This window comes from Balaenoptera borealis (assembly GCF_965194805.1).
Source record: "Balaenoptera borealis genome assembly, chromosome: 8".
In the NCBI taxonomy this organism is placed as follows: Eukaryota; Metazoa; Chordata; class Mammalia; order Artiodactyla; family Balaenopteridae; genus Balaenoptera; species Balaenoptera borealis.
The window spans coordinates 120,434,770-120,457,140 of record NC_138865.1 but is presented as its reverse complement, the minus strand read 5'-3'; the positions used below and the strand labels follow the sequence as shown (position 1 = coordinate 120,457,140).

General features: G+C 58.9%; 1 protein-coding gene across 2 annotated transcripts in view; it reads right to left on the bottom strand.

Moving 5' to 3' along the window:
* Positions 1-22,371, bottom strand: part of SARDH (sarcosine dehydrogenase) — a 64,054-nt gene that overhangs the window by 27,117 nt on the left and 14,566 nt on the right. For both annotated transcript variants that reach the window (XM_082402373.1, XM_082402372.1), the window contains exons 9-16: positions 21,772-21,901; positions 17,904-17,990; positions 17,498-17,588; positions 13,216-13,357; positions 10,539-10,622; positions 8,403-8,516; positions 2,785-2,923; positions 1,127-1,240 (exon numbers count right to left, since the gene is read on the bottom strand). In XM_082402373.1, coding sequence (XP_082258499.1) covers positions 1,127-1,240; positions 2,785-2,923; positions 8,403-8,516; positions 10,539-10,622; positions 13,216-13,357; positions 17,498-17,588; positions 17,904-17,990; positions 21,772-21,901 — 901 coding nt within the window. The remainder of the gene's footprint in view (positions 1-1,126; positions 1,241-2,784; positions 2,924-8,402; positions 8,517-10,538; positions 10,623-13,215; positions 13,358-17,497; positions 17,589-17,903; positions 17,991-21,771; positions 21,902-22,371) is intronic.

The following is a 22,371-nucleotide window of genomic DNA, read 5'->3' as shown; positions in this document are numbered from 1 at the left end:
GTTCTTCCCTCCACACCCTTCTAGCAGGTGGCTCCTATCCATCCTTCGAGGCTCAGGCCAGACATCACCTCCCCCAGGAAACCTTCCTCATCCTGGCTCACCTGCTTCCCATGGCCTCCCATAATCCTCGCTCTTTCCCACCCCCTCACAATCCCACCCAGTGTTCTATCGGGCTTTTCCTGCACCTCCCTCTCCCAGTGCCCAGGCCGGACCTCGCCCCCCTCTCCCGTGACTGAGTCCCACGCAACTAAATGGCCAGCAGCACTGAGCCAGGCCCGGAGCTGGGGTCGCCAGGTTTCCTGAACGGGCCGACAGTGACCCTTCCCCCGACGGTACAGTGCAGCCGCACGGAGAGCAGCACAGCTGAATCCTTTCTCCCCTGCAAATCCAGTGTCCCAGAGGTGGCAAGGGGGCCCCTTCTTGGAGAAAGGGGATGCTTCCCACGCTCTGTGAAGCTTAGCCATCGCTATTCTTCCCTGACAGAGACAGGCTGCAGCACTAAAGATTCGACTGCTCCCATGCAAACCAAGGGGTGGGTCGGGGAGTTGAAGTGATGGGGGAAGATCTGGCTCAGCACAGTCAGACCTGTGCAAACAAGGAATATGGGTAATGAGCTCCCCGTCACAAGAGGCATGCAAGCAGAAGCAGAGGGCCTGCAGAGGGCAGTGTGGGTGTCAGCTTGGGCACAGAGCTGGATATCTTCTAAGGACCTGCCCCAGTCTGAGACTGGGAGTTACATGGGAACCGAGAAAGCCAATTCAGCGTAGCTGCTGGTGTCAGAAAGGAGCTAACTTCTCCACGAGGGAGGCATGGCCTTATCCTCGGCTCACTCTGTTCCTGGCAGGTGAGCTGAGCACGCACGCGCTGTGGCCACTCCGAAACCCCGCGGGACGGGCAGGTTCAAAGGCATGATCGCTGAGCACTGGAAGCCCAGCATCGCTGCCTGAACAAAGGCTGTGTTCAGCCTGAAGCGAGACCTCTGATCTCCCAGGCCCTGACCGCGGCGGGCACACACGTGGTTCCAGAGCAGCCTCGGCCGCCCTTCCCCGTCCATCCTGCGTGGGCGGCCACCTCACCCAGCGGGGCTGCGTTCAGGGCACTGCTGGATCCTCGAGGCATCTCTTACCTTCAAAGGCAGGGGCCAGCGGGGAGGTCTGGGGGCTGGGAGCAAGGCGGCTGACGGTCAGGTCACTCTCGGTGCCCCCGCGGTGGTTCAGCATGCAGGTGTACACCGTGGAGCCTGCGGAAAGGACGAAGACCCCAGAATGTGGGAGCCACTTAGCAGGGCGGCCCCTCAGCTCAGGGTAACCCTTGGCCGGATGCCCTAGGGGGGCAACCTTGAAAGGCCCCTCATCTCAGTGACGCCGCCACGACTGAATGACCCAGAGAGGGATGGGCAGGTCACCCAGCATTGCCATCCCCAGAGGAGGAAGGATCAGGAGGGAGGCTTCTTTCTTCTAGAAATGCCTCGAAGGTGACTCCTCCCAATCCATCCCTCCCACCCACCCCAGCCCCACGCTGGGACGTCTTTAAGGGCAGGATTTATATCTCATTCATTGGGTGCTCCGAGCACCATGCCTGGCATAGCAGAAGCTCCTTGAATGTCTGATGAATAAATGAATATGCGAAAGGAAGTTGATGGATGGATGGATGAGAGAATGCGGAGGTGGGGAGAGGGTGGGGGGAAAGGATGGAGGGAAGGAGGGGATGGGTGGGTGGGTGGAAGGGTGTTGGCACGATGAATGGGACGAGGGGGGGAATTAAGGGGAGGTGAGTAGCAGGTACATGTGAGGGGGTGGGCAGGTGGGTTGGCTGGATAAACGGTGTAATGGGTTTGAACTGTGTCCCCCAGAATGGTATGTTGAAGTCCTAACCCTCAGTCCCTGTGAATGGACCTTATTTGGAAATAGGGTCTTTGCAGATGGGATCATGCTAGGATGATCAGAGGTCATCAGAGTGGGCCCTAATCCAACATGACTGGTGTCCTTAAAAGAAGAAGAAAACGCAGGGAGAAGGCCGTGTGACTCAGAGGCAGAGATTGGAGCAACGTGGTTGAAAGCCATGGATTGGTGGCCACGGCCAGAAGCCAGGAGGGGCAAGGAGGGATTCTACGTTCTTGGGATCACGGCCCTGATTTTGAACTTCCAGCCCCAGACTAGTAAGACAACACATTTAGGTTGTTTAAAGCCACTCAGTTTGTGGTACTTTGTTACAGCAGCTCTAGGGAACTAATACCGATGGGGCTGGGTGAGTTTGGGGTTGGGTGGATGGGTGGGCAAGATGGTAGAGGGATGCGTGATAAAAAAGGAGAGGAATATCCCAAATATTGCATGGGACATACTTACACTAAGAAATTATTCATTCTTTATTTAGAATTCAAATGTAACTGAACACCCTGTGTTTTTGTTTAATTCTAGAAACCCTATTTGGGGAGAGCATTCTTAGGGGGGAAGTGGACAGGTTCCCCAACCCCAGGAGACTGTTCTGAGGACTTGCTGCCTGGAATCCTGTCTGGAAAAAAGTAAACGCGGGGGCGGAGGCGGGGGCTGGGGGGAGGATGGAGGAGGAGACAGAGGGTAGAGGGAGGGAGGAAGGTGGAGGGGGCCTAGGGCCTGGGGCTCGGCGAGGAGGGCAGAGGGGTCTGGACACGGGGACCCAGGGCCAGGCCCAGGGGCGGAGCCACGAGCCAGATGAGCCCAGAGAGGACAGGGTCAGCTGGCTGTCTCGTCTCAGTGCCCGGGGCTGCACTGAAGTGGGAAAGCGTGGCCCACCTGGGCTCCGTACCTGGGGGCCGGCTGACATCCGCCGAGAAGAGCCAGTCGGCAGCCTTCCTCGCGTCCAGGCCCACCAGGTAGAACTTCCCGAAGTAGGACATGTCAAACACAGCAGCGGCCCCTCTGCAGGCCAGACACTCCTTCTTGATCTGAAAAGTTCCAGAGGTGGGGTGCTGTGTGGGCTCTGGGAGCTGCCTCTTCCCCAGAACCCTGGGGCATTGGGCCCTTGGCTGCCCTCCTGCTCCGAGAGCCCCTCCTGCCTTCTTCCCCTCCAGCTAGGAACACATGGTGACCATCCTTTTCAAGCACAGGGGACACTCTCCAGGGTAGACCAGAAGCCATAAAACAAGACAATAAATTCAAACGGGTTAAAATCATACAAAACATGTTCTTTGACCACAGTGGAATCAAATTAGAAATCAGTAGCGGAAGAAAAATTGGGAAATTCACAAATAAGTGAAATTAGACAACGCAGTCCTAAATAACCAACGGATCAAAGAAAAAGGGAATTAGAAAACACTTGGAGATGAATGAACATGAAAACACAACATATGCAGACTGATGGTATGAAGCTAGTGCTGTGCTCACGGAAGTTTTACACCTGGAGATGCTCTCCAGTCAGTAACCTAACTCTCCACTTTGAGAAACTAGAAAAGGAGAGCAAATTAAACCCAAAGCAGGCAGAAGGCAAGGCAGGCAGAAGGAAAGAAATAATAAAGATTAGAAAGGAAATAAATGAAATCTTGAAAAATAGAGAAAATCAGCAAAATTGAAAATTGTTTCTTTGAAAAGATCAACAAAATTGGCAAATCACTAACTAGACTGACCAAGAAAAAACAGAGAAGACTCGAAGTACTGAAATCAGGACTGAAAGAGGGGTATCACTAACCAATTTATAGAAAAGGATTATAAGGAATACTATGAGCAGCTGTCCACCAACAAATTAGACGTGAAATGGAAATTCCTAGAAAGACACAAATTACTGAAACCGACAGAAGGGGAAATAGTCTGAATCGACCTATAATAAAAAAGAGCTTAATTAGTCATTTAAAACTCCCCACAAAGAAAAGCCCAGGTCCAGATGGCTTCACTAGTGTATTTTACCAAGCATTCAAAAAAGAATTAATACCAATTCTTCACAAACTCTTCCCATGAGGCCGGCATTACCCCTGATGCCAAAACCAAAGACCTCATAAGAAAACTACAGACCAATATCCTTCATTAATACAGATACAAAAACCTCAACAAAATACTAGCAAGCTAAATCCAACAACATATAAAAAGGATTACACACCACGATCAAGTGGGATTATCCCAGGAATGGGAGGCTGGTTTACCATCCCAAAATCAATTGATGTAATGTACCATATTAACGGGATAAAGAACAAAAACCAAATGATCATCTCAATAGATGCAGAAAGAGTATTTGACAAAATCCAACACTTGTTCATGATAAAAACTCCAAGTAAACTAGGACGAAAAGGGAAATTCCTCAACCTGATAAAGGGCATGAACAAAATCCCACAGCTGCCATACTTAACGGTGAGAGACTAAATGTCCCATGCTAAAATCAGGAACAAGATGGGGTTATCCACTCTGCTACTTCTACTCAACATTGTACTGGAGGTCCAGGCCAGAGCAATTAGGCAAGAAAAAATAAAAGGCATCCAGACTGGAAAAGGAGAAGTAAAATTATCTCTATTTGCAGATGACGTGATCTTACATACAGAAAATCCTAAGGAACCCACTGAAAAACTATTACGACTAATAAAATAGTTCAAGAAGGTTGCAGGATATAGGGTCAATATACAACAAACAAAAAATTTTTGTATTTCTATACACTAGCCATGAACAATCGATGAAATTAAGAAAATAATTCCATTTACATCATCAAAAAGAATTTTTAAATGCTTACACATAAATTTAACAAAAGAAGCGCAAACTTGTACTCTAAAAACTAGAAAATACCTTTGAAAGAAATTAAAGACCTAAATAAATGGAAAGGCCTCTCATGTTTACGAAATGAAGACTCACTATTGCTAAGATGACTGTACACCCCAAATTCGATCTACCGATTAGACAGAGTCTACCGAAATCTCAGCTGGTTTCTTGGCGGAAGTTGACAAACTGATTCTAAAATTCATACAGAAATGCAAGGCACCCAGAATATTCAAAACAATCTTGAAAAAGAAGAACAAAGCTAGAGGAGTCTCACTTCCTGATTTTGAAAATTACTACAAAGCTAATGTACTCAAGACAGCGTGGTATAGCATAAGGATAGAAATATAGATCAATGGAATAGAATTGAGAGTCCAGAAATAAACCCTGACGTTTATGGTCAGTTGATTTTTCACAAGGATGCCAAGGCAATTCTATGGGGAAAAGAATAATCTTCAACAAATGGTGCTGGAACACCTGAATAGACGCCTGCAAAAGCACGAAGTTGGACCCCTTCCTCACGTCACACACAAAGCTTCATCAGAATGAACCACAGACCTAAGTACAAGACCTAAAACTATACCATTCTGAGAAGAAAACAGAAGAGTAACTCATTGTGACCTGGGTTAGGAAACGCCTTCTTAAATATGACACTAAAAACACAAGGGACAAAAGAAAAAATACATAAGCTGTACTTCATCAAAATTAAGAACTTTTGTGCTGCCAACGATATCATTTAAAAAGTGAAAAGACAACCCACAGAAGGGGAGAAAATGTTTACAACTCATAAATCTGATAAGGGACTTGTATCCAGAATGTACGGAGAATTCTTATAACTCAATAAAAAGACAAATAACTCATTTTTAAAATGAGCAAAATATCTGGATAGACATTTCTCCAAAGAAGATAAACAAATGGCTAAATAAGCACATGAAAAGATGTTCAGCGCCATTAGTCATTAGGGAAATGCAACTCAGATCTTTGAGATACCACTTCACACCCACCCGGATGGCTAGAGTCAAAAAGAGAACTACACGTGCTCACGAGGATGGAGAAATAAGAACCTCGTCCGCCGCGGGTGGAGGTGTGAAATGGTGCAGCCACTTTGGAAAAGCCTTTGCAGATCTTCAATACATGAAACGTGGAGCTACCACATGGCCCAGCAATCCCACTCCTAGATATTTACCCGTGAGAAATGAAAACATCTGTCTAAAAACTTGCACACACATTTTCAGAGCAGCATTATTCATAATAGCCCAAAAGTCTAACAACGCAAATGTCCATCAACAGATGAATGGATAAATAAAAAGGAGTGTATGCATGTAATGGAATATTGTTCAGAATAAGAAGTAATGAAGTACTGACGACTTCCTAAAACATGGATGGTCCTCGAAAACATTATGCTAAGTGAAAGAAGCCAGTCACAAAAGACCACCATTGTACGAGTCCATTACGTGAAATGTCCAGATGAGGTAAAGTTACACAGACAGAAAGTAGATTAGTGGCTGCCGGAAGGTGGGGATGCGGTGAGAAAATGGGCTAATGGGTATAGGGTTTCCTTGGTGGGGAGATAAAAGGGTTCTAAAATTAGATTGCAGTGATGGTTGCAGAACCCTCTGAATATACTAAAAGCATTGTACATTTTAAGTGGTTGGGTGGTATGGTATGTGAATATATCTCAATAAAGCTGTTTTTTTTAAAACAAAAGAACCAAAAAAAAAAACAAGTCAACATCTCTCATTATTTCCCTCCATACAGTATGCAAACGCTTGGCTCCACTCTCAAGGTTTTCTGCTATCCATCTGTTTTTTCTGCTTGGTCTTCCCTTGCAATGTCACTCCATCTTTGCCCTAAACCCCTCACCCCATCGCTGAGCAGATGTGCCAATCCCATTGCTCTTACTGGAAAAAAAAATTATAACAGCAAAGCTGCCACTTAGGGAGCATTTACGGTGTGTGAAGAGCCCACGCCATCTCCTCCCGCCCTGTGGCACAGACACCACTGCCTGGGAGCAACTATGATTAGCAGCCTCATAGCCAGGTGCCCTCTGGGGCCCAGGGGCAGTACGTGGTCCACTCAAGTTTACACAGGTGGAAATGATGAGCTATTCATCACCTGGGTCTGTCTCGTAGTGCCCCGACCCCGAGAAGCCACTGTGCGCATCTTTCCCCGCTCTGCGTTCAGTGATGCCACGTGGGTGGGTGGGAGGGAGCCGATGGTGAGGGTATTTATACAGGGGGAACTGGCCAGCGCCGGGGATCAGGCTTCCCCCCGGGAGGGCTGTTTGTTACACGGCACCCCATGGGGTCTGCGCCGCTCCTGAGCCCCAGAGGCTGCTCCTCTCCCCTCTTCAGACACCACTACTCTTTATGGAGCTCCCTTCACCCATCAGCCATGTGGTACCCTCGCTTACACTGCTGGGGCTGCAGATCAAACCCCGAAACAGCTTCCTGGGCTGACTCTCGTCTAGCCAGGCTGGGGAAGTTGCCAAGGCTGAGAACAAGTGCATGTTTCATGCTTTGGGACTGTCGAGGTGCCTTTGCGCGGGTGGGATGCAGCCACGAAGCCAAGCTGGCATCCCCTCCCAGCGCCCACTTCCTCAAGGGCCTGATCATCCTGCAGGCCTTGGAAGCCGCGGTGCGGAGGTGCCAGACGGATCCCCGTTTGCTCCCCGGAGAGGCAGCCCCCAGGGACTCCTGGGCTTTCAGACGCACATGCCTCCCTTTCCATTTCAGAAGCCCCCTCCTCCAATGCCTTTACTAGAGCAAACTTTGGAGGAAAGCGTGCTTCCTTCCCTCGTGCTTCCTTCCCTTCAGGACCGGGTGCAGAACTGGTACACCATAAAAATGCGGGCCTGTTCAAAATGTATTAAGAGTTTCCAGGCAGCAACAGCAGAGCTTTGCTTCTAAGCAGGGGTCCCACGCCCAGGAAGCTTCCCAGGCCACCCATCCCTGGGGACCCCCAGGCTGAGGCCTTGGCCCACCCTCACACAGATACTGAAGGGACTTCGCTCCCTCCCCAGTCGGCCACGCGCACAGGGACACGTTCTGCTCGGTACCAAAACAGCTGGGCGGCTCAGAGGGGAAGCTGGCGTAGTCTTTTCTGCAGAAGCTGCCTGTGAGAACTTCCCTGTGTGGTGCAGACTCAGAGGCACTCACCTCAACCCCAACAGAAATAGAGAGCCGGGCACGGAAGAAAGGGGCCAGGAGCCGCCAGGAGGCACCTGAGTGGCCTCACCTGCCCACTTCTGGAGCAAGAGGGGCGGCGAGCAGGCCCCAGACCACGGGCCCTCCCCCAGCTCGGGTCTCCTCTGCTCGTTCCCTGGGGGGCCCGTCTTGGACCTACTTGTGCTGCATCTGCTCTGCCCTGGACCCGGGAAGGAGGGGCTCGCCACCCACAAAGTCACACCCAGGCCTCGGAGCAGCTCCAAGAGGCTCAGAGAGGTGAAGCCCTGGCCCGAGGCCACACAGCCAGACCCAGGCCTGGCTCCAGCCCCGCCCCTTGAGCCGGCCTCACCGCTGGCAAAGTCTTGGTACAGACGTAGGGAGGGGAGGGCAGAGGAGAACATCACCGATTCCTCCACGAAACTGAGGCAGCCGAAAACGGGGGTGGGGATAGCAGGGAGACGGCAGAGTGGGCCAGCCGCGGGGACGCCCGCCTTTCTGTCCCATCAGGGATGGGGTGTCCTACCACGTCGTGGTGGGGCGGGAAGTCGAAGGTGTACTCGTGGCCCAGCAGCCTGCCGTAGACGTAGTCCTCGTGCGCCCGCTGTCTGTAGGCCCCGTAGTAGTCGTAAGGGAGCACCTGGGGCAGAAGAGGGGTCGTCACCGGTCCCGCCCCCTCCTCCCCCCTCCACACAGAGCGTGGCCCGGTGCCCGCGGCCTGGCCGGCCCTGAGCCGGGTCCTGCGGAAACAGAGGTCCACAGGACAGAGCTGGTCCTGCCCTCTCCGAGCCCCGCTCTCGAGGGGCAACGCGCTGTGGACGAGGCCGGGGTGGAGGCGGGGCTCGGGCATGCCCTCCACGTTGCACAGGTGACACCATAATCTCCACGGCGGTGGGGAGCGCTGGGGCCCCGGAGGGTGGAGAAGGAATGGGGTGTGCTCGGGTAGGGAGGGATGGCGAGAGACGGGGCTGAACGGGAAACAGAGGCGGGTTGACCGGGACCTCGGGGGCCACGCCAGGGCTTCCGACTCAACGCCAAGGCGCTGGGATAAGGCCCATGGATCAGCTTGCGGAGGGAGAGGGAGGGGGAGTCGGGGGTGGGGTGGCCGCAGCGGCGGCTCCAGATGCTGTTGCCATGGTGATCCGGGACCAGGTCCTGCTCGGGGCCAAGCCCTGCGCAAAGGGCCTCGCGCTTCCGGGAAGGGAGATCCTCCCTACAGATGAGGAAACCGAGGTGCCGAGAGACTGAAACTTGCCTCAGGTCACAGGAGAGTCCTGACCGCCCGGCGTGAGCCCAGGTGGTGGGCCCCACAGGCTGGCCCTTCAGCCGCCACTTGCCTTGGCTTCTCCTGCACTCGGTCAGCTGCTCTCAGAGAGGCCCAGAACCCAACACCCCACGCCTGGTCCTGTTCCTGCTAACGGAGGCCCTCCTCCTTCTCCCCCTCCTCCTCCCCCACCCCTCCTAACTCTGCTGTCACTCCTCGAAAGGTGTGAACAGCCCGCCAATTCTCACCTACCAGCACGGCCAGCCCTGCCCAGTCTCTTGTCACCGGTGAGAGCCGAGTGTGAGATTCTGACTGAGTCAGGCCTCTTTGCTCCCCCAGGCACGCCCCCTACCCCACCCACCTCCAGCTCAACCTCTGGTGTCCAGGGAGGGGCCCTGACAGGAATCTCTGTAGGAAGTCATCTCCCTGGCCCGCCAGGTGGCTCCCCCTGACCCCGGAGCCCCCTGCAGGAACATCCCAGCCCGCCGTAGCCTGGCCAGGGGTCAGGGATCTGGGGACGTCTCGTCACCCAGTGCCCTGGACTCCCAGGGTGGCTCCCGGGTGGCGATTGCACAGCCTGCCCATCTCGGGACCAGGGGTGTGCTCCCGATTCCTGCTCTGGTCTCATCGCCTTGCCCACGGATTCCGGGGGAGGGGGGCTTCCAGGGCAGACCAGGCTGGCTGCGGTGGGCTCTGCAGAGACCTGCCCAAGGAGGGGTCCACCCAGGCCCCTCCTCGCTGCTGACCCCAGAGAAGCAGAGGCAGAAGCCAGCAGGAGCTCTGGCCTCCATCCACCTCACCTAACATGCCCTGGAACTTGCCTTGGGACGTAGTTGCTATGGAGATGGGAGATGGGTCGCGCAGGAAGGGGACTGGTGAAACATAGCAACGGGAAAGGGGTTTTAATTTGTACAAATCTGGATCAAATACTATCCCCCCCGGTTGTATGAAAGCATCCCCTCAGCATCACATCACCTAACACACAGAATGCATAATTTTGTGCTAAATCCTCCCACTAACATTAACAGTTGCAGTTGCCAAAAATATATGAACAAAGTTACGAGAAGATACTCTAATTCCTCCCGTAAACCTGGGGAGCCTTGGCCGCAGCCTCTTTTCTGTGGAACGCCAGCTCTCCTGGCCTCTGGCCCATTTGGGCCGTGGAAGGCCGGGCGCCGTGGGCGGCGAGTGATCTCTGTGGGGACACCCCACGATCTCAGGCGGACCGGCCGGGGCTCGGCTTCTCCGAAGGCCAGGTGACTCACCCGCCCCACGGCACTAATGACAGGGAGACACACGGCCACCTCAGGTGGGGAAGACATGGGGGGGACAGTGGGCAGGGGTCGAGCACAGGCCGGGCCGGGGGCATGGCCGCTGGGTGCCGGGGGGCCTACTCACCGGAGCCGCGCCGTCGGGGCTGAACCATCCCGGCCGCTCCCAGCCGTGCCGCTCCTGGAACACACAGCCTCGTGCGAGGAGTTCCTGGTTGTGGAGGGAGAAGAGGCCCACTCAGGCCTGGCCGGACGCGCAGAGCAGGGCAGGGAGGGGAGAATCCGCCACCCGGTACCGCAGGGGGCAGCGGGCAAAGAGATCCTGGCACTCGGAACCAGGACCCAAGCCCAGGCTCTGACTCCAACTCTGCGGCCCTCCCAGCACCCACACTGCCCGCCCCAAGAATCCCCCGTCTGTAGAATTACCTTCTCTTATGGACCGAATTGCACCCCCAAATTCCTATGCTGAAGCCCTAACCCCCAGTGTGACTGTATTTGGAGATGGGGCCTGTGAGGAAGGAATTAGGGTGAAATGAGGTCCTAAGGGTGGGGCCCGAAGCCTTATTAGGTGAGGAGGAACCGCCAGGGCTGTCCCTCTGCCAGGAGCAGACACAGCGGGAAGGCGGCCGTCCCGAAGCCAGGAACAAAGAGGGCCCTCTCCAGGAACCGGTCAGCGGGCACCTTGATCCTGACCGCCCAGCCTCCAGAACTGTGAGAGATGAATTTGAGCCCCCCAGCCTGTGGTGTCTGTTATGGCAGCCCGAGCAGTCTGGGACACCCAGTGACCCAGCGATGCCACAGCTAAGTGTACACCCAGGAGAAATGACACCAGGGACGCAAACAAGCCTATGCACACACGCGTTCACAACCACCCAGAGGCGGGGACAGCCCAGATGCCCATCAACTGACGAATGGATGACCAGTGTGGTCCATCCATACGATGGGATGTTATTCAGCCTTAAAAAGGAAGAACATTCTGACACCTGTTACATCACAGATGAACCTCAGAAACAAGCTAAGGAAAAGAAGCCCAGGAACCAAGGGCCACATAGTGTACAACTCCATTTATGTGAAATGACCAGAACAGGCAAATCCACAGAGACAGAAGGTATAGATCAGTAGTTTTTCTAGGCTGGGGGAAGGGGGACATGGGGAGTTATTGCTTAATGGGTACGAGGTTTCCTCTTGCAGTGACAAAAACGTTCTGGAACTGGATAGTGGTGATGGTTGCACAGCTCCGTGAACGTACTTAATCCCCCTGAGTTGTATATTTTAGAATGGTTAAAATGGCAAGTTGTATGTTATGTGTACTTTACCACAATAAAAAATTATAGCAGACACAATAAAGTAATATGGTGGCAGATTTCTTTGAAAATAAATTTAGCCTGGGGGGAAGAAAAGAATCTCCGCTCTCAGCTTTGGAAGGGCCCTGTGCCTGGGGCCAACCCCGTCCAGCGCCCAGGAGGAGTGGGCTTCGGAAGCTGAGTCTGGCCAGGCATTGAAGTGCCAGGACCGATGGGCGCCAGAGGCCAAGACGGCCTGTGTCTCTCCCTCCCCGTGGGCCACCGACCTCGAGAGGGAGGGCACTCCAGGTCACATGCTAACTGGTGACCCCCGGATGCGTCCTCCCTGGACGTCCAAGGGGCTGGCAACCAAGGACACAAAACCCACTCCCCTCCAGTGAGCGTGGAGACACCTCCACCAGGGACGCATCACCCTTCCTGGGAGGGAAAGTGGAGAGCAGGCCTCCTCTATTTAACAAAACACACGTCAGCTGTCAACGGCTGGGAAGTGTCACCGGGAGGGTGCTGACGAGGAAGTGGAGGTGTGGGTGAATGCAGATTCCTCCCCGGGGGCAGGGCTGCTGCACCCGCCAAGCCCCCGCCGGGCAGAACTGTGCACGTGTGAGCAACGTGTCTGAGCCCATCTTCCACCCGAGAGTCATCGAGCCAGCCCTGCGCTCCTTGGGAGGCTGCTGAGCTGCGGGGACGGTGCGGGCCCGGGGACAGGCTGGGGGAAGCCGAGCCCACGTGGGGCCCAAGATTCCCAGCTGGCCCTCTAGGCCAGGCTGGAGGACAGGGCAGCCCGGGAGCCAAGGATGTCTCTGTCCTGGGGAGGTGCCATGGACGCCAGCTCCCTCTGGGGTCCAGGCGCTGGAGTCCCAGAGGAAGGGGTCTCCTTCTTCTGCTTAAATGCTACCTGCTCGCTGCGCCTGCCCACCTGCCTCCCGCCCCAGCCGTCCAGTCAACAAACATTCCCTGAGCACCTACCCAGAGTCAGGCTCTGCACTCAGAGTGACTGGGGCCCAGCCCCCACTGCCAGGGTCCTCGTAGACAGGTAAGAGAAGCATGCAGCCCAAGATGGGGGCAAGGAAGGGGGGATGGAGATGGACTGGGGGTTGGGGGGCGGGTAATGGGAGCACAGGGAAGGCACCTGCGTTGTCAGGGGCCTGGGAGAGTGCCCAGGGGCAGGCCCCAGGAAAGGGCACCTGACGGTGGGTTTCATCATACAAGTAGAAGCTTGCCAGGCAGGAAAGACATCCCAAGCAGGCCCCACAAGCAGGAGCACGTCTTCGTAGCACGCCGCTGCCCGGCCCCGCCCTCCTGATGGGCGACTGCACACACCTGCCGGTGCACCTGGCCCTCGCGACCCCCCGCTGTGCTGCAAGCAGTGCCCGGGAGCGGAGGCGCCAACACCTGCCGCGCAGCTGGGGGGGGGAGGGGCGCACTCTGTCACCCCACACCCAGGGCTCCCCGAGGGCGCCGGCAGCCGGCACAGAGCAGGCACCGCGGGGGGCGTGGCACCTCGTGCAGGGGGTCTGTCCTCATGTTGCGTCCAGCCAGGGGCTCGTCGTGGGGGAAGACGACCGAGTAATTCTTGGAGTAGGACTCGTGGCTGCGCTCTCGAATCCAGCGGCTGTGGTCCGTGAGCGAGTGATGGAAGCGCCTGTCGTGGATGGAGTGGCCCGTCACTGCCTTGGGGACCCTCGTCCCCTCCACGGGAGTCCTCCCTGTGGCTCAGGCATCAGGGGGGCTCCAGGCTCTCCGTTCTCCCACCGAGGGGCCTCGGGCAGCCCCCAAATCTTGGGGAGCTCAGCCTCCTCGCCTGCAACCCCCTACAGCTGTCGGGCGCAGGGAGTGGACACCGCAGGCTCAGGGCCTCAGGCTGGGGACGTGCTTGGGGGTGAGCCATCGCCCCCGACCTGGGCCCCGGGCTGAACAGGCCCCGATGATCTCGTGAAAGCTAACGTGAGGGATCTTCGGGGTTTAGGGTCAGCAGATGTGATGGAGCGCCCCTTTCTCCTCGGTGCCCCTCAGCGGAGGCAAGGGGTGACGGTGACGGCCTCTCACGTCAGACCCCCAAGAGGCACAGAGGAGCGGGAGAAATCCCAGCTGTGTCTGGGGGCCCCGCTCCCAGGGATGGTGTCGTCATGATCCCTGCAGGTTTGTCCCCTGGCAGCTGGGGGGACACCAGGTGCAGCCCCTCCACCCCCTGGTGGTGTCCGACTCCGCCCGCGGGTCCCACGCGATTTCCTGCTGAGCTCAGAGGCCCCTCCCCCAGCCTTCGCGAAGGGAGAACAGCCAGGGCCACCCAACAGCCCTTCCGTCTGGTCCCCAGGCTGGGCACAGCTGCCCGAGCCAGGCTGGGCACAGCTGCTGGGCTGCGTTACACGCTGCGCCCGGCAGCCCCTCCCGGGAACAGCCCACCTCTCAGGCGCCCAGCTCGCTGCGGCCCCCGCCTGCCCACTCCTTCACTCCCCACCTGTTGGCATCTCACGTGTCCTCTGGGGCCCACCTCCCCCCGGCTGTGTCCCCATCAGTGCTGCTGCCCTCAGGGGCCTGGCCTGAGCCTCGTCGGGGCTGGTCAGCGTGGTGCTCTGATCTGGGCAGGGGCTGGTGCTGCAGATGTGGGAATTATCATGACAGGTATTATTCGTAGTGATTGCTGTCGTGTAAGGAGCGCTTTTCCAGGGCAGGCCCAGGGCTGAGGGCCACCTGCAAGAACCCCTCGTGCAGTCCTCAGAGCGGCCTCAGGTGTGGGGCTCCTGGTTTGACTCATTCCACGCGACAGGAACCTGCTGCACCAAGCCAGGAGCTTCCAGAAAGAAGGGGGGCCGTGGAGCACCGCCAGGGGCCTGGGGAGGGGTCCCAGCGGCGGCACGTGGGGCTGCAGGAGCAGGCTGGCGAGGGGCCGAGCCGGGGCGGGAGGAGGCCAGGAGACTCACCCACCTTGGCACCGGGAGCCCAGTGGCTCCTGGGCTGGGACGTGGTCACCCTCCCAGCCTCGCTGAGAGTGGGGCTCCTGGGGGGCTCTCAAGGAGGGGAGGTGGAGCCTCAGTTGTCCTCTCAGACCCCCTGGGTGGCAGGGACCAGGGAGGGGGATGGGCCTGAGGCAGGGCTGGGTGATCCCTGCACAGACACATCCCACCCCTCTAGACAGGCCCCCACCAGCCCCTCTGCTCGCTCCTGGGCACACCTGTGGGTGTCAGGGGCGGGGGCGCTCAGCTCAGCCCAAGCACGACAGGGGTCAGCAGAGGAAAGACCACTCCCCGTGGCCCACAAGGACCCGGCTGCCGTTTTCCACCTGCACGCAAGCGGGCAGAGGGGCCTGCAGCCGGGGTCCGGCGTCCAGCCGCCCTCCTGACCTAACAAAGAGCGACTTCTCCTTCCCTGGTTGCCAGGACCCCAAGAGCTTTCTTTAAAAACAACGGCCCGTGCTCTGGGGCCCACCTATGCCAGGCCCTGGGGGAGGCGACGCATCCCTACCGTGAGCCTCAAATGCCCTCCACTGATAGGGTGGATCATTGTTCCCATTTCACAGATGGGGAAACCGAGGTCAGAGAGGAAGAAGAACCAGCTAATAGGTGGGGGGTCAGGACAGCTGAGAACCTGTTTGGGTGCCCAAAGGGGGTGCCACCGCCACCATCCATGAGGCAGCTGCTGTGGCCTGGAGGGCACCTGCTGCCAGGCCAGCCCCGGGAGCCTCACATGCAGGCCAGGGTCCAGACACGCCCTGGTCCCGGCCCTGGGCCCTGACCGCCTCCTCAGGCACCTCCGTCCCCGAGCCCGTCCTCCGCGTGTAAGACGAGAAGGTGACACGGGTCAGAGTTCTGCTCCAACCTTCTGAGTGTCTAAGCAGGGGGACAAGGCTGGCACTCCCTCGTCCGGGTTTTTTGGTGACTCCCTGACGCAGTGCCCTCATTCCCTGGCTCTGCCTCTCTCGTGGGGCCTGGGTCTCCATGCCCCGCTCAGGCCAGGGAAGCAGAACTTCCCATCAGTGCTGAGAGGCCCCGGGTGCCAGTGCCACAGCTGGTCCGGTGGTGGCAGCCATCCAGTATGTGAGTGGGGATGCGGGGGGACGGGTGCTGGGTGGACACGAACGCCCCACGTCAGTGACCGCTCAGGCCCGATGCCATGAGCCAGTCATCTCCTGGATGCATTGCCTGGGCCAGAAAAGCGGGCCGCCCAGATCACAGCCCCGACCCCTACCCACTGGGCCCCAGCACTCAGGGGCTCCCTCCCTGGGCCCTCTGCCTTCCAACCTGTGACGCAAGGCCCCAGCCGGCCGGGACAGAGGCAGGAGCTCTGCCTTCCACCCACAAACCCGCCCACAAGACGCTCCCTCTAATGTCACAGCTTGTGAGAAGAGGCGGCTGAGGAGGGAGGCTCAGACCCATGCGAGGGGCCTCCACCAGCCCCAGAGGTGAGAGGCCACTCGGCGAGGCCGAGGATGCGCCCTGGTCCGTCCGATTCCAGTGCTGAGGCCTCAACCCCCGAGGGAAGCCGGACGGCAGACAGCCCTGCAGGGCTGGAGCTGGGTCCCTGCCCACTCTGGCTCGCACGCGGGGTGACTTCAGACAAGATGCCTCTTGCGACGGCGCCTCTGTTTTGCTGTTTATAACAGGAGGGGCTTGGACTGGCCCATCCCTGAGGCCCTGTGCAGCTTTATCATTTCTGGAACATTCCTCTCTTGGGAGAGCACGTGGGCACAGACCCAGACAGACTCCAAGGTGGTGCCAGAGCGGACCACGCTGTGCCAGGCGCCGTGGAGGGGGCGGCAGCGGGGGGGCGGATCTCAGGGTATGTCTGTCTCTGTGGGGGCCAGACTTCCCCCCCAGTGGACGCAAGGTCCCCAGCGGGCCAGGCAGGGATGAGGTGAGCAGAGGAGCTGGGGCGTGCTGAGCTGAGCCAGCACCACCTCCAGCCCTGCCACCTCCAGCCCTGCCGGGCAGCTGGGGTCTCCCCAGTCACAGCTGAGCGGGCCAAACACCCACAGAGGCCCCTCCAAGCCGCTGCCTCGACTGCCACCTGCAGGGCTCGGGCCGCGGAACTGCCACCTGGGGGCCAGACCCCAGCCCCACCAATTCCCACCCTCCAGACCCTGCCTGGGGGCACCCGCATCCCTGTCCCGACTCATAGAAGTCGGTGGGCAACCAGGACGCCTCCCAACTCTGATATCAGTGCCCCCTGGGCTCAGCTCAGCTTTGTTTAGTGTTTCCGTGTGCAGACCTGATGCCGAGCGTTTTACCTACAAAAACGAGCTCACTGCTCCCAGCGACATTTACAGCATGTACATCACACCCCGGGTTACAGAGAGGAAAGTGCTCGGCACAGGGTCTGACTGATTCCAGACACCCTGTGAGTGAAGGATGGATGCAGCTGACATCTCGCTCAGGGTTGCCTGTCTCCCAGATACGCACACGGCCTAATAATGACCACCAATTCAGCCCCATTTCCTGGGAAGCCTGTGCAGTCCCTCCTGCTCCCCGGGCCTCAGTCTCCCCATCTGCCAAGTGGGATGATGAGATTCCACTGCTGATCCCAGAGCTGTCAGGCGGGTCAGGCAGGACACTGGGACAAGAGGTCCTGGAAACTGTGGAGGGCCGTGGATCTGCCAAACCCAGGCACCCCGCAGCACCGCCCCCCACTGGCAGCCTTCTTCCCTTTCTTCCTTTACTGCCACCTCTTCCAAGAAGCCCTCTGGATTTCAGGGAAGGCTCCTTTCTAAATAGCCCTGGATATTTACCCCACCCCACCCCATCCTAGGGCAGCCACCTCCTGCCCACGGGTCCCAGCGGGCACTTGCCTGATGTCGTAGCTGTGCATGTCCTTCTCCGGGCGCCCGTGGATGATCCAGTGGGCCAGCTCCTGCCCACAGCCACCTCCCAGCATCATTCCTGGCAGGAGCAGAGCCGCAGGTCTGCAATCCACCCCCAGGGCCCTGCACCTCAGTTCCGTGCCCCTCCCACCTCTATGGGCAGCGTCAGCCCCTAAGCCCTGGATCTCACACCCGGGGTGCCACACACCTCCTAACGGGACCTCACCCCCTCCCGGCAGGCTTGTCCCATCTCCACCCCTGTCAGGGCTGCAGTGCTCCTAGGCCCAGCGCCCCACCCCAGGGGGGGCTCTGAGACCTGAAGGAGAGGCCCAGTTGGCTGTCTTCCCTCGCAGGGATGCCAGGAAGTCGGGGACGCACTGCTGCCCACGCTTACCTGCACTGTTGAAGCCGCAGCCCAAGAAGAACCCACGGAGCTCGGGTGCCTCCCCCATCAGGGGCTTGTGGTCCGGTGTGAATGACTCTGAAAGGGAGGGGTAGGCCTGAAGCTCCCTCCCGGCCACATGCTCCTGGGTGGGGTCTCCCAAGAGGGCAGTAATTGAGGTGGGGGTGTGTAGGTGCCTCCTTCATCCAGACCCTCCCTATCCTCAAGAACCAGCTCAACGCTGCTTCCTCCAGGAAGCCTCCCTGATTGCTCCTGCCACATTCCCCTGAGTTCCTCAGCATTTACGACCTGAACTGGGTTCTGCCTTGGGGGGGGGGGGGTCCTGGTGTGTCTCGTGACTATCACCATTCTCCTGCTGGTGAGGGGCCGCTCCCTGAGCCCTCATCACTGCACGTGGCTCCTGGTCACTGTACCATCTTCCTGCTGTGTCATTGCAGGGCACTCTTGCCCACTGGACCACGAGTACCTTGAGGGCAGGGGCTGGACTTTGCTCACTGTGTGCGGTGTCTCGAAGCCTAGCACAGGGCCCAGCAAACAGTAGGTGCTTGATAAATGTTCACCGAATGAATGAAGGATCCTAAGTTCTTTGGGAGAGGAGACCAAGTCTCTCGCTTCTGTCTGCTGCCAGCGTGCCAAGGGCAGAGGCCAGGACTGGGGGGAGAGGGATCCTCGGGCATAATGATAAAGAGCTGGACTTGGCAGCCGCAGTCCTGGGTTCAAACCCTGCTTTACCCCTTCCCAGCTGTGTGACCTTGGCTCAGAGGAGCCTTGATCTCCTCATCTGTAAAATCCGGGTCAGGGTATTTACTTCACAGGGCTGTGAGTTAGTCGGTCTGCAAACATTTGCAGCCCACCTGTCTGTGCCCAGAACTCGGCCATGGGAGGTGGCGCCGAACAAGACAAGCCCCACCCCGCGGGGAGCCGACGGCAGAGGGAGAGGGACAGAGAGCAAATGGGTAAATAAGGGAAAAAGAGAATGCCTGGGAAGAAAACACAGTGGGACACTGGGTCTGGAGTGACCGGAGGGCTGGCTGCTCCTAACCACCCGCCTGGCGCCATCATAGCCCCGGGTCACAGAGGAGGCGGCCGGGCAGGGCTGCCTGTCTCCCAGCCGGGCTCTCAGCCTCTGTGTGCACTGGTCACAAGCGCTGTCCTTCTCCGTGCTGGTGACCGGCGACCCCGGACTCCGATCTTCAGCATCTGAGCTGAAGGAGGCCACCAGCCCTGGGAGCCGGGGAGGCTTCCAAACAGCCACAGGGGAGGGTGGGAGAGGCAGGGCGGAGGGGAGGGCAGGGCCCACGGTGAGGCCTTGGAGGCCACGGCAACCCTGGTGAGCCTCCGGGGGAGGCGTCAGGAGGGGCGAGAGCCCCGTGAGGAAGCGTCAGGGGCTTCCCTGGGGCCTGTGTGGAGGTCGGGCTGCAAGGGGCAAGCCGGGGGCAGGGGGTGGGGGGCCCGGGGCGCAGGGGGCGGCTCCCGGGACAGCGATGGGGAGGCTGCAGTTACGTTCGGGGATGACCCGGTGAGCACTTCGGGAGTGCTGTAAATGTTTCCACAACGTTCCGAACAGCCTCACAGAAAGCCAGCAGGAGGGAAGTTTGGGGGTCAAGGTCGCCTGGATGTTTAACAAACGACTCGAGAGGATGCAGGATGCACAGGGACAGGGGCCCCCACCTTGGCTCTGACCTCCCGACCTTGGAACGAGAGGTCTCCCCGCCCCCAGCTTCCCCGAAGTCAAGGGGGCCTGGGACTTCCCTGCTCTGCTCCGGAGGCCGGGGGCCGTTGACCGGCAGGTCCTCCCTGGTGAGGAGAAGTGCTGATGTCCCCACGGAGCCTCCCTCGCAGCCGGGAAACCAGACTCCACATGCATCTCCCCCCGTGTAGGGCTTCCTGGGGGCCATGACCCCCAGTCCAATTAAAGCGAGGATGCTCCCCGGGTTACTCGTGCCCCTGGGATTGCTTCGGGCCTGGGTTTCTCACTGCCAGCCCCACGCAGCCCCGGGAAGCTGCCGGGGCAGTGAGCCCTCGGCCCTCGCCCCGCACCCTGTGCCCCAAGACCCTGTGGTTGGCCGGGGGACCCCAGCTGCCTCTCCCCAGAAAGCTGTCCTCTCACCAAAGGCTCTTCCATGAGCTCAACAGATTGAAGCAGTCGGGGCTGGCGGCTGTGTAGACACCGTGTGCGCCAGAACCAAGAGGCCTGGACGCCCCAGCAGTCCGCAGGCTGGGCGTCGGGACCCCTCCCCTCCCCTGGCCTGGCCTGCCCCTCACTCCCTGCCCGGCCTGTAGGAATGGCTTTGCCGGCTGGCCTGTGGCATCCTTTTGCTGGCCTGGGCCTTGCCCTGCAACCTAATGTGTGGCTTCCTCGCCTCACTCCGCCTGTCACCCATTTCACAGATGCGGACACCGAGGCTCAAGGAACTCAGAGCCTCAGACACAAAGTTTCCTCTTTGGGCAACTGTATCTTTCGGAACTCTCTCCACCCCTAGGTAGGCACATCCTACCCGTTTCTTGCCTTTCTTGAGGATTAAAGCGACCCCATCCGCGCAGGAAGGCGGGGGGATGCCCGCGTGATTCTGCTGGAACCAGCATGGGCTGGCGTGTCTCGCCCGCCCGGAACCCTGGCTCTGCAGCCCCCCACGGTACCCTCTGGGTGGCCCACCCTGCGTCCACCACCCCTGTACCTCCCACCCTCAGCCCCGCAGCTGAAACGTCTGGGCCCCAGGGCCAGCTTGGGCCCCTCTACACCCAGAGGCCACCGTCTGCCAGGACCCCAGGCCAGCAGCCTCACCCCTGCACCCCAGTGCCATCACACAGGAACGTACTGCCCCCCTGCCCCGAGCGCACCCCCTTTGGGTTCCCGCTTCGGGAGCTCCGCCCAGCCTCCCACACAGGCTCCCCCGCTGCGCTCCCCACGCGCCCGGGCACGAGGCAGGCGCTCAGCAGTCAGAAGGAGCTGAGCGGGCGCTGTGCGAGCTCCTTCACACCACGTCCCCGCTTACGTTGCCCCGGGCTTGAATCTTATTCTAGAACCTTCTCCATCTGCACACAGCCTTTGAGACACTCACTCAGCGTGCCTGGGCCTCCCCCACCCTGGGGTCCCTGAGCTCCCTGGGCAACCCCAGGACGGCCCTCTCTCAGGCTCCATCATTGGGCGTTCACCTCTCCCTGCTGAGATGTGAGTGACCCGTGCTGGGACAAGTCACATCAGTTTGATGGTCCAAAGTCTAGCCTGGCCGGCAGGCCCTGAAAAATAAACTAGTGGCCTTGACCAAACGCGTCAGTGCTGGGGGTCCGAGTCCGCCCCATCTGGTGCTCGATCCCCGTGGGCACCAGCCGGTCGGGCAGGGTCAGGGGCTGCACCATGCGTACCCAAGGGGGGCATCGGAAGCTGAGCCACTGTGTTCTCCCCCTTTCCCTCCAGCCTCCTGCAGCTCAGCTCTCCCAGGGGCCCGAGGGGAGGCACCGGGTTGGGCCTTTCCATGCTGTGTGGGAGTGCGGCCCCGCTGGCCTGGCTGCCGAGGGCAGAGGGCAAAGGGCAAACGGCATCAGGAAGGCGCTTGGCCCGCCTCTCCTTGCTCAGCCTCACCAGGCGCTGGGAGGGGGCTCATCCCATCTTACAGATGAAAACACCAAGTTCCAGGGGCAAGTCAAGCAGGGATCGAGCCCAGTGGGACCTCAGGAGGGACTCACGCGGGGGTGGGCGGGAGGAAGCCCGGCCGCGTGCCCGTGGGCGAACTTCTGCCCTCACCGAGCGCACGTCTTTTGCCTGCAGAGGGGAGCAAACGCAGCGCCCGAGGCCCAGGACGGAGGGACGGCCGGTGCGCGCCCGGCGCGGGCCAGCCTCGGGGCGCAGCCCACTCACCTGGGCCGCAGACTGTGGACTTAATCCCCGTTTTCTCCAGCACGGGGACCCGGTTGACGGCGCCTTCAATGTGCTGGGCGAACACTTCCCAGTCCAGGTCGAAGAGGCCAAAGGCAAACTTGTCCGACACCTGGGGAGGCGGGCAGGGAACCTGCCCTGTGACCGCGCCCCACGGGACTGAGGAGACAGGCAGGGCCTGGCCAGCCTCTCGGCTAGGGGGTGACAGCGCTGGGCTGGTCCCCTCAGTGTGTCTCCCCTCCCCTAACCCCTCCCCAGGCCCGTCTGCTCCCCCTTCCCGCCCCGACCCAGGCCCACCTGCTCTGCCCTTGACTGTTGCCCTGGCCTCTGCCCGATCGCCCAGCTTCCCGCCCTCCTTCACCCCATTCACCTACGTCAGATCGGCCCTACATGAGCGGACCCTGCCCACGTCTACCACCAACCCACAGCCATGCTGACTTTCCTTCGTTTCTTCGGGAAAAGCAAGCCTGGTCTGACCTCAGGGCCTTCACCTCCCCCTGGGGCAGCCCCTCCCCCGCCTTCTCTCTGCGGGGCTCTCTGCCCGATGCCAGCTCCTCAGGGAGCCCTGCCCGACCACAGACC